The sequence below is a fragment of the Pelophylax lessonae genome (genome assembly GCF_965119305.1).
Source record: "Pelophylax lessonae genome assembly, chromosome: 3".
Classification (NCBI taxonomy): Eukaryota; Metazoa; Chordata; class Amphibia; order Anura; family Ranidae; genus Pelophylax; species Pelophylax lessonae.
In genome coordinates, this window is record NC_138770.1 from 22,338,089 (window position 1) to 22,350,425 (window position 12,337).

Sequence of the window (12,337 nt, forward strand, 5' to 3'; positions counted from 1 at the left end):
CTGACTCCGTGACGTCACCGAGGCGCACGTCGCCTGTGTGTGACGGCGGAGTTGATGATCTATTTAAGACAGGTATGGTAGCCAGCTAGTGTGCAGACGATGGAGCTCCGATATATGGATCACTAAACGGTAATAACGCTTCAGCCTCTTTATCATCTACTATCTTTTTTACCTTGCACATTCTGAATACAGCCACGTACCCTCCCCCTTGGAGTTTAGGTATGGGCATTAAGCTGCACTTACTTAGCATTCTGTGACCATGTATGGACAGCATGTCTAGAACTAGCTTATCCAAGCCCCCTTTTGCTTATTTGCTACTTTCTTTTTTGAACACATTACAGAGCGGTACCGGCGGATTTGTAGACTGAAATGTGATGTCTCGCTTGATTTGCGATATTATTTCTGTGCCTCTCTGATCGCATATTCTTTCCACCCTTTCTCCATCGTCTGACCATCACACAAGCCCTGGCATAGAGTTTGGTAGGTTTTCATATACTCTATTGATGTCATTTTTGATGAGCATTTCCCCCTCCCCCTCCTGTCTATAAAGATTGGAGGTGCTTCAATTTATATCTCTAAATTTTTCAAACACCAATTTCTATTTATATTCAATGATCTGAACAATGTGACCAATATAATCTGCAGTATATATTTCTGCAGCCTTTGAATGAATACAATACTCTATATACCAGCATTCTCTATATCTTCCACTGTCTAGGCTTTTTTGCCATTTGGTCATCCTTGCCCGCCTGGGGGACAATTTTTGGTGACCGACGCCTATGCTCCGTTTGCCATTAACCATCAGTTCCACCACTGGAAGTATCACATATATGCCTTGGCCTACATGCCAGTGTAGATCATTCTTCTTGTATACTCATGTAAGTAAAATGTCTACCATGTGATCGAATAAATGACGTACCAGTGTCAGAAGTAGGAGGGGCTTATCGCCAACTGCTCCATACTTGACACACACCGATATTCGAAACAGCAAAACGAATATGTATATGTATACACGCTCTTATATATGTATGATAATCATGTATCTATTTTTGTCATTCTTTAGTGGCTTTTTTATCAAGTTACATCCCTTGTACCCCTGAAGAAGCGGTATTACCGCGAAACATGTCGGGTAGTGGTAATTGGACCGACTAGAGGGACACACACCAGTTCTGGCACCTCCAGACTGACTGTGACCTCTGACTAGTCCTATCCACAATCTCAAGGAAATTATCTCTGACGATATTTTATTAATTCTGTTGTTACTATGATGATGTTTCATGTTATCTTGTAACAGTAATGTCCTTGTATTTGTTTTTGTATTTTTTCTCATTCTATGTGATATAATAAAATTATATACTTTTTAATTACTTTTGTAGATACATCTCTCTTATTAGTTATACAACAAAGCATTGTAGAAAAGATCACACCATAGAAAATGGGGGAAAGGAGAAAATAAACCCGGATATGAAGGTGACATTTGTGTACGAGGAACACCTTAACAATTACCACCATTTTATTCTCCAGGGCCTCTGCTTTCAGAAAATTTATGTTTGGGGGTTTTATCTAATCTTCAGGGCCAAAATCTGCATTTTATCATGTGTGCAAAAATAATGCAAAAACAGCTCTGGTATTTATGTTCTTCAATGTGTACTGTACTCATAAATACATGGGTGTGATCTCAGGGATTTGTATGACCCCCATCCGACATAGGAAACTAAGGGGGGTCTATGCAAAAAATATATTGGGTGAGTGTGACAAGCATGTGTCCAGCCATGACAAATTCTGCCCATATTCTAATAAACACCGTGATTTCCTATAATCGTCAGCTCCAACTAGTGGCCATAATAAGGTATTAGTTCCTAAATACCTCAATCAGGAAAAATAGTTCAATACCGCATTATGGCCACTAGATGGACCCAATGATCATAGGAAATCACTGAATGAAATAAAATAAGACCAACATTTTTCATGCATGAATGAATGCTTGTCATATTTGGTCATCTATTTTATAAAAACTAAACATGTAAGTGAAGTGGTAACTATTGAGCCAATCACTTCATCAAACCACACATAACAGAAATTATTTAGAGAAAATCAAACAGTATAAATATTTTCCAACCAATAACCTCCACCCAGACAAGATATGTAGAAATATAAAGACAAGCGGTGTTACCTCTCGTGCCGCACTCCGCCAAGCCACCCAAACCCACACAGGAGCAAAGGAAAGAAGTTCTCACCTAGTTTATCTCCGAGTTCTCCTTCCCTCCTGTTGGGGGATGGGAGAAGGATGGAATGAAGACAGAGAGACACGCTTCGGGGTCACCACTGGTATGTAGAGCCTTGAAATGAAGGACTTCAACTTCAGAATTTCTGTCTTGTCTGTGTAAAGTTTACTGATAAAGATATATGGGATCTCACAGCTTCTAGCTCTGTAACCCGCTATATCATTATCAGTAACAGTCACACAGACAAGCAAGACATTTGGAAGGCGATTCCTTCATTTCACTGCTCTACTTACCACTCTACACCCCAAAATTTACTCAGCCAATGAAAAGCCAACACGGTACAACACTTCATCCATGTCTCTGATCATCTCTCATCTCCTTATCAATTGTTTCTTACATGATGAAGATCAGCCATGGAGTATATCTGAAGTGTATATCAGGGTGTGCTTCTTCCCCACATGTTCAGCAACATTCATATAGAAGACATTTCCCACACTCAAGGCACTCATACAGCTCGACAGTTGTGTGGGATCCCAGATGTACAGGAAGACAGGACTTCAGTGAGGAACAATTCCCTCACTCAGGACAGGAAAGCGGCTTCTCTCCCATGTGAGATCGCTGATGTTTGGAAAGAGAGGACTTATCTGAAAAACATTTCCCACATTCAGGACAAGAATACGGCTTCTCCCCAGTGTGAGATCTCTGATGTGTGTAAAGATGGGAGGTCTCTGAAAAACATTTCCTGCATTTAGGACAGGAATACGGCTTCTCCCCCGTGTGAGATCTCTGATGGCTGTTAAGATGAGACTTTACTGAAAAACATTTCCCGCACTCAGGACAGGAATATGGCTTTTCCCCCGTGTGAGATCTCTGATGTGTGTGAAGAAGAGATTGCCGTGAAAAACATTTTCCGCACTCAGGACAGGAATATGGCTTCTCCCCCGTGTGAGATCTCTGATGTGTGAGAAGATAAGACTTCCGTGAAAAACATTCCCCACACTCAGGGCATGAAAATGGCTTTTCCCCCGTGTGAGACCTCTGATGTTTGTAAAGATTGGACTTCTGTGAAAAACATTTCCCGCACTCAGGACAGGAAAACGGCTTCTCCCCTGTGTGAGATCTCTGATGTATGTAAAGATCAGACTTCTGTGAAAAAGATTTCCCACACTCAGGACAGGGAAAAGGTTTCTCACCTGTGTGAGATCTTTTATGCAAATTGAGACCATATTTAGAACAGAAACTTTTCCCGCACTCAGCACAAGAATATGGCTTCTCTACCCTGTGAGATCTTTTATGCTCATTAAGACGGGCTTTATTACGGAAACACTTCCCGCACTCAGTACAGGAAAACCTCTTATCTGTTGGAAAGCCGGCACCGTCCCTCACAGTCTGAGGTTCCTCAGGATAAGAGGAATACGATGGTCCGGCACTGTCCCTCACAGTCTGAGGTTCTTCAGGATAGGAGGAATACGATGGTGCGGCACTGTCCCTCACAGTCTGAGGTTCTTCAGGATAGGAGGAATACGATGGTGCGGCACTGTCCCTCACCGTATGAGGTTCCTCAGGATAAGAGGAATACGATGGTCCGGCACTGTCCCTCACAGTCTGAGGTTCCTCAGGATAAGAGGAATACGATGGTCCGGCACTGTCCCTCACAGTCTGAGGTTCCTCAGGATAAGTGGAATACGATGGTTCGGCACTGTCCCTCACAGTCTGAGGTTCCTTAGGATAAGAGGAATACGATGGTCCGGCGCTGTCCCTCACAGTCTGAGGTTCCTCAGGATAAGAGGAATACGATGGTCCATCTACACTGTGTGGTGCCGGATGGACATTTGAGGAAGCCGGGTTTTCTCCTGGACTATACTGTGTGATGTCCTCATCTTCTACTTTACAGTCTGGAGACAAAGTGAGACAATCCTCTGAGGTTTTCCTCATCTCCTGTCCATCTACTAAAATAGAAATACAAAGATTATTAATAGACCTCAGCAGATTGGTTCCCCTAAACCAGGACTCCGCCCACATCAGGCAGCTTTGTCTCTGAGGATCTTACAATTCCCCCCTCAAGGTAACTAGTAAATGGTAGAGGGTGACTAGGTGTCCCAGGAGCCACACATCAAGTCAAGACCTGCTGTATGATAGTAAATGGCAGTCTCAGTCTGGACCTACTGTAGGCCACACCTTGATGTGCGAGACACCTAGTCACTATCTACCAATATAAAATGTCCAGCTGGTAGAAAATGGGTTTAACAACAGAGAATCCATCATATTATGTGTGTATATAGCAGTGGGTAGAGGGGAGAGAGCAGAAGTCAGGACTATGTAATGTACAACATGGAGTATATCGTGCAGGGGTAAGGAGTATGTAATTTACAACATAGAGCATATAGTGCAGGGGTCAGGAGCATGTAATGTACAACATGGAGTATACAGAACAGGGGTCAGGAGCATGTAATGTGCAATATAGAGTTTACAGAGCAGGGGTCAGGAGTATGTAATGCACAACATAAAGTATATAGTGCAGGGGTCAGGACTCATAATATTGGTATTCAGTAACCAGTGCATTACATGTATTTGGTGTTAATGACCCACCTGTTCTGATCTCTGTAGGAGTGTCCTCCTCTATAAATGTCCCCGTTATTCCATCCCCCTCCATAGACTGCTGATCATCCCTCACATACCTCTCTTCTTCTTCTGATTTAACCTCAACTTTAGAATCTCTCAGGTTTCCACTCTGAATATATAATAAAAATGACATCAATTGTAACAATGCAGATAATGTACAGATCCTAATGATACTATCAGTGATTGTTCCTCATCTACCTGATGATGGGGAGGGATGGTGTGACCTTCCTGTGTGGAATCCCGGGAATACAGAGGACGGGGAAATCTCTCTGGTGGGTTCCCATTACTGCATCCATCTGTAGGAAACACACAAACTGACTGAATACATTGTTTCTATGTGTTTATCAGATGATGGGGGATCTAGGTGGAGCCTCCGTACTGCTCTCTCCTTTACAATAAAGTCTCCTCTTACCCGGTGATGTGAGGGGCGGATGGTTCTCCATCATGACGTCCTTGTAGAGATCCTTGTGTCCTTCTAAATACTCCCACTCCTCCATGGAGAAATAGACAGTGACATCCTGACACCTTATAGGAACCTGACACACACAATGATACAGTCACCATCCAGACACATCCCTTGTCTGTTACTGGATAATGTCCCAGAATTCCCAGCACCGCTCACCTCTCCTGTCAGCAGATTGACCATCATGGTGGTCAGTTCCAGGATCTTCTGCTCTTTGTTCCTCTCAGGTATAGGAGAACGAGGTGAAGGCACCATGGTGGGGATTTGAGTCCTGCTCCATCCCCCTGAGATTGGTTCTCCACTAGACTTCTTCACTACAACACAATCCTACAGATCAGGAGAAAGATAAACAAATAGAAATCATCTGACTTCATCTACATGTCACAATAAGAACATGGTCTATTGATCAGACTAGACAAGTGAGATGTTGTGTGACCTCCCAGAATCCTCCTCACCTCTCTGGTCAGGTCTGTGTTTTATTAATAGAGATAAGAGGGATGTCATGTGACCTCCCAGAATCCTCCTCACCTCTCCAATCAGTAGGTAGATGATCTCCAGGCTGAGCCTTAATAACCTCTCAGTCATGTGACTCCGATCCTCCTCCATCCTCATTTGTGTGGTCATGTGATCTATACGGGTTTCTCTGTAGACAGATAATGAAGAATTAGCTGGACTGCATTGGTTGGACAATATTGGGATGGGAATATAAGGGGTTAAAGGCGGGTTGCCCGTAGTGGCAATTGGAACATGTAGATTGGGTTACTTAGGAGGATCTTTTTATAAAGAGTGGTCACAGGTTCTCTGAGACCATCAAGACCAATGCAGAGCCCATAGCCCTTGATGGGACAGGAGGAGAGACAGTCCACTGCCAGATGGTAGGGCAGTAGAGGAAAGTGCCAGTATTGAGGGATCAGAGGATTGGATAAGTAAATTAGCTTTTTCTGGTTCCCTACACCAAAATGACCATGTAACCCTTGAAGTTGGGCTGCCCCTGTTATACGAGGGTTAAATGCTCAATTGGGGTTTTGGTCATTTTTTGTTTCCCCAGAGATGGGCTTTAAACAAAATATAATTTTCACACATGATAAAATCTACATTTTAAACTTGTAAAAACAAAGTTCCCTCCCACAAACACACACATACACAATTATGTCAACCGTTAAAATTGTGTGTCTAAACTCACTACCCAACATGGTGCAAAGACAACGCTGTAAAGGTCATTATTTTTGAGAAAAACAGGAATAATGGCCCCAGAATAATTGCTCTCGACCTAAGGTTAGAGGGGCGGATTCTAGCAATGGAGACGTAAGGACGCTCGCAGCTGGAGTTCCGTGATCCGGGTGGTGCTAGCAGCCGCACGCTGGACAGACATCCCTATACCCCACGCTAAGCAGCAGGCTGTGCTCTATTCTGAAGAGATTCACCACCCGGAAACGGCGGGAGTACGAAAGCCCGGGGGGTGGGGGGGCCAAGCAGTGAGTAGAGGCGGAGGTATATAGTAATACCGGGCGGATGAAAGAGGCTGAAACCGGAAGGGTACGGGGGCTGGCTACAGAGTGAAGGAGTAGGAGCTCCGTGATCAGAGTGGAGGTAGCAGCCACATCCCCCCTTCGGAGGAACAGGTGGACGAAGTAATTATGTGAGTAGGTGAACCAGACCGGAATATACCGCATATATGACTAATTCACCTAGCTCTGGAACAAAGCAAGCCGGGGCCAAAAGTTCAGACATCTCTACATATTTCCTAAGATGCCCAGTAGTTACACGAAGTAAAGTGGGATTGAAGGCATCCCAGAAGCGTCAGACTGTCACTACGCTTGAAACATTGCAAATGGCATCAAAGAGTAATACAATTAAACAAACCGCGGAAGTCATGGTGGAGAGAAATATGATTCAAGAGCAAGCGGGGGAAAAGTCAAGGGAAATTCTGCCACAAATCCAACAGTCATAGCTACCCTCAGCAACAGAGTGGAGAGACTTTGTAAAACTGATCCCTACAAAGCAAGACATGCAGGACATGGCATTAGCAATAGTAAGTGACATTAATATAGAAATCAATAGTATAAAACAAAAAATAGACCAGACTGAGGGTAGGGTGGCTAGAATGGAAGCAATATAAAGTGATATGGATGGCAGACTGGCGTATATGGAAGAATCACATGTATGGTTGGAAAAACAAATCGTTCTGTTGCAAATGCAGCAGGACGATATGGAAAATCGTAGCCGCAGGAATAATATAAGACTGCAGGGGCTACCAATGTCAATACAGGCTCCAGAGCTTAAAACTAAAGTCACGGGCATAAATATGGTACTGAAAAAACCTCATATGGAGAAAATTGAGTTCGATAGGATACATAGAGTTAAAATACAGTGACGGATAGACAAGGAGTTAATCCCCGATGTCCTGATAAGGATCCACCTTTATTCAATTAAAGAGGATATACTCAGAGCTGCCTGGTCTAATGGCCCGATTGATTTTGAAGGAGCCAAAATAACTTTATTACCAGACCTGTCACGGAGTACCCTGAGGATGAGGGCATCAATTAAACCCTTATTGGAGATTATTAAGAGCGTGGGAGCTACGTACTATTGGGGACATCCCTTCCATCTGAAGGTGATGAGAAATAACAATGTATTCATATTGAAATGGCCTGACCAGCTCCCGGAGTTATTTGCCTTTTTAGACACTTCCCCAATACCAGTGAGTGATTGGGTAGACATTCTGAGGAATCAGAGCACAGGTATCAGAATAGAGGTACTCACCGAGGCCGAGATGCCGAGAGCGGTTCGCTGTTGCGACTAAGCGCACTCCGCCCCTCTGGAGGTGATACAGAGGGTGGATGGCACAAAGAGGCACAAGCTACCAGCAGGCAGGTAGAGCTTGTGTGGAGGTCCTGTAGAACTGAAGCAGAGACTGATCAGGATCCAGCAGAAGAAGTCCGGAGCAGGCTGAGGGTCAAACACAGGTAAGCAGACAATCCAGGTCACAGGCTGAGGGTCAAGGCACTGGAGATAGGAGACGAGACTAGGTCACAAGCAGAAGGTCAAGGCACAGGAGACTAAAGGTAAATCCGGGTCGCAGGCAGAGGGTCAAACACAGGCAAGCAAAAGCAAAGTCCGTAAAACAAGCCAAGGTCGGGTCCAGGAGAAGAGCAGAGTAGGTCAGGGTCAATCCGGGTCACAGCAGGTAAATGATCACACAGGAACTCAGGTACAGGAAGCTGAAAGACAAACCAGCAATTCCTCTGAGCACTTGCTCAGCTTTTATAGGCAGCCAGGAAGTCATGTGGAAGTCATGTGGTGCTTGTCATGTGATGACCAGTCTGTAGCTGAAGGTTTCTCTGACAGTGCCCCCCCCCCCAGAGGGGCGGCCTCTGGACGCCCAAACTGGACATCAACTCCGGGTGATTCACATGAAAAGCTCAGATCAAGCGAGGGGCGTGTATGTTTCTTGAGGGTTCCCAAGAGTTGTTTTCAGGTGGGTACCCCTACCACTTGATTAGGTATTGGAGAAGTCTACCCCTGTTCCTGCAGTTCAGTATGGCTTCAACCTCAAATTCATTTTCTCCATCCACCTGGACCGGTGGAGGAGGCGGCTCCTCTCCTCCCGGGAAGGGGCTAGGAATCACTGGTTTTAGTAAGGATGCATGAAAAACAGAATGAATCCTGTAAGAGCTGGGTAAGGCCAATTCAAAGGCCACAGGGTTAACCATCCTCTTGATTTTGAACGGCCCTATGAACTTTGGGCCCAACTTCCGTGAGGGAAAAGGTAATCTGAGGTTAGCTGAAGATAACCAAACTTCCTCACCGACCTTGAAAACCGGGTTCTCCTTCCTTCCCCTGTTGTAGTACTTCTTATAGTCATCCTGGGCCTTTTGCATGGTTTCCTGAATCCTTTCAAAGTTCTGTTGGATGGAGGCTATGCGATCTTGGACAGCAGGAACAGATAATTCGGGGGTAGCGTTTGGAAGGAAAGAAGGGTGAAACCCAAAGTTAGACCAGAAGGGCGTTTGGTTGGTGGGTGAATGAACTGAATTATTATACGCAAACTCCGCGTAGGGTAGCAGAGAGGACCAGTCATCCTGGGAGCCAGAAGATAAACAGCGGAGATACTGCTCCACAGTTTGGTTCGTTCTCTCTGTCTGGCCATTGCTTTGAGGGTGGTACGCAAAGGAGAGACAGACCTTTATTTGTAGTGCTTTACAAAGTTCTTTCCAAAATTTGGAGGTGAATTGAACCCCTCTGTCAGAAACAACACTGTCGGGTACTCCATGTAGCCTTATTATTTCTTTGATAAAAATGTTAGCTGTCTCCAAAGCAGCTATGGGCAAGAAGTGTGCCATTTTGGAAAGGCGGTCGACAACTACCAGAATGGAGGTGAAACCTTCCGAGGGAGGAAGATCAACAATGAAGTCCATAGAAACTTCAGCCCATGGGCGTTCTGGAATGGGTAAAGGCCTAAGTAATCCCCAAGATTTGGTGTTAGCCACTTTACTGCGCTGGCAAGAAATACAAGAGAGAACATACTTTTTACAGTCCTGCCTCCAACCAGGCCACCAAAAAGAACAGGCAACCAATTCTAAAGTCTTTTGAGTCCCAAAGTAGCCAGCCAGTTTATGGTCATGAAGCAACTTTAACGTCATGGGTCTAGCCTCCGGTGGGACAAAAATTCTTCCTTGGGACCAGAACAAGTCATCTAGTTTCTCCAAGGAGGATATTTCTGGGTCAGTACAATGGCTGGATGCCAACTTGATGGTGGTCATAAGATCAGTGTCTGTGAGCAGAAGGAAGTTTTGTGGAGATAAGATGGTGCTAGGTTCCGTTGACTGGGGAGATTCAGGGAACATCCGGGAGAGTGCGTCTGCTTTCCCATTCTTGAGGCCAGGTCTATAAGAGATATGAAAGTTGAACCTAGAAAAGAAGAGGGCCCACCGGGCTTGCCTGGGTCTTAAGCGTTTGGCTGTCCTGAGGTATTCTAGGTTTTTATGATCGGTGAAGATCATGATGGAATGGGAAGCACCCTCCAACAGATATCTCCACTCCTCCAGAGCGAACTTGATGGCCAACAGCTCCCGGTCTCCCACATCATAATTCCTTTCCGGGGAACTTAGTTTCCGAGATGCGAAAGCTACAGGATGGAGGAGAGCCTTGGGGCCCTGTCTCTGGGAGAGGATGGCTCCAGTGGCAGTTTCCGAGGCGTCTACCTCCAACACAAATGGCAGGGCTGGATCCGGATGCCGTAGGATTGGTGCAGAGGTGAACAGAGCTTTGAGCTTGGTAAAAGCTTCCTGGGCCTCTTGGGACCACTGAAAACTACTGTGTTGGCGGGTTAGTTGGGTGATGGGTGCAACAATGGATGAGAAGCCAACGATAAACCTCCGGTAAAAATTAGCGAATCTGATAAACCGCTGTACCCCCTTTTTGTCTACTGGAGCCGGCCACTCCTGAATTGCCTTGACCTTCTTTGGATCCCTTGCGACCCCGTTGGTAGAAATGATAAAGCCTAGGAATTGCACAACAGATTTTTCGAATTCGCATTTCTCTGCTTTAAGGTACAATTTGTGTCTCCTGAGAATTGCAAGGACTGTCTTTACATGAACCTGGTGTAGCTCAATGGTGGCAGAAAAAATAAGAATGTCGTCCAGGTAAACAACTAGGAAATTGTCCAGATATTCTCGAAAAATGTCGTTTACCAGGTGCTGAAATGTGGCCGGGGCGTTACACAACCCAAAGGGCATTACCAAATATTCATAATGTCCAAACCTGGACCTGAAGGCAGTCTTCCATTCGTCTCCAGGCCTGATTCGGATGAGGTTATAGGCACCTCGCAGATCCAACTTAGAGAATATTCGGGCAGACCGGAAACGCTGAAACAACTCTGGGATAAGTGGAAGAGGATAGCGATTTTTTTTATCATTATTTTGTTCAGTTCTCTATAGTCTATGCATGGTCTTAGGGAACCATCTTTCTTTTCCACAAAGAAGATGCCGGCTCCGGCCGGTGAAGATGATGGACGAATGAAACCCTTATCCAAGTTCTCATAAATATACGTCTTAAGAGCCGCTAGTTCAGTCTCTGATAGTGGAAAGATGTGGCCAAAGGGTATTTTGGAACCAGGTAGCAAATCAATGGGGCAGTCGTAAGACCGATGGAGGTGGTAGGCAATCAGCTTTTTGTTTATCAAAGACATCTCTAAATTCAAGATATACCGGAGGGACGTGCTGGAGATTGTCAGGTCTAGGTGCTACGGTTAAACAGGCGGGTGGAGCTGGAGGAAGGCAATGCTGGGAACAGTAGGGAGAGGAGACTTTCTTCTTGTTCCAATTGATGTCAGGTTCATGTGCCTGTAGCCAGGGGAGCACCAAAATGATGGGGAACATGGGGGAGAAGATGATGTCAAAGCTTAGAAGCTCCTGGTGGCCGGAGTCCGTGGTGACAAGGATGGGCCTTGTCTGTTGTGTGACAAATCCAGAGCGAGGGAGAGACCCATCAGCCAAGTAGACTTGGAGGCCTTGTTCTTTGGTTTGCAGTGGAATGTGTAGTTTTTGGGTCAGTGAAGTGTCTAGGAATCAATAATTGCTGGTAGATGAACTTCCTTTTCCATTAGCTGTAAGGAGACAGAGAGGGTGACATAAGTCTGGGATAAACCAGGGTTTTGAAAGTTCATGAAAAACTGCGAGCGTGACTTACTGGGTCTCATGGGGCAGGTACGCAGAAAATGTCCAGTTCCCCCACAGCACAGACAGAGATTGGCCTGTCGCCGTCATTGCTTCTCTTCAGGGGCAAGAGGAGCACGGACCAATCCAAGCTGCATGGGCTCAGCCTCTGGAGCAGAGGTGACAGGAGTCACTGGAAAGGATGGGTGAACGGGAGAAGGTTTAGGGAGCATCCAACTAGGTCAAGGACCCTGGGAGCGATCAGAGCGCCACTCGCGCATGCGCCTGTCTAGCTTGGTAGCGGATTGGATTAAATCCTCCAAAGTGGCAGGGGTTTCAATCCTGACCAACTCATCTTTCAAAGCTTCTGA

General features: G+C 45.4%; 2 protein-coding genes across 2 annotated transcripts in view; both read right to left on the bottom strand.

Moving 5' to 3' along the window:
- LOC309550245 (uncharacterized protein) overlaps window positions 1–12,337 on the bottom strand; it is a gene marked incomplete at its 3' end in the record, with an annotated part of 2,091,994 nt that overhangs the window by 1,759,492 nt on the left and 320,165 nt on the right. Inside the window, 1 exon segment of the mRNA XM_082250656.1 lies at window positions 5,470–5,637. Coding sequence (XP_082106782.1) covers window positions 5,470–5,637 — 168 coding nt within the window.
- On the bottom strand, window positions 2,802–3,526 carry LOC309548872 (uncharacterized protein; the record flags this gene model as incomplete). The annotated part of the gene is made up of 2 exons (XM_082248803.1): window positions 2,802–3,429; window positions 3,504–3,526. 2 exons carry the CDS (start codon window positions 3,524–3,526, stop codon window positions 2,802–2,804), a joined length of 651 nt encoding a protein of 216 aa, XP_082104929.1.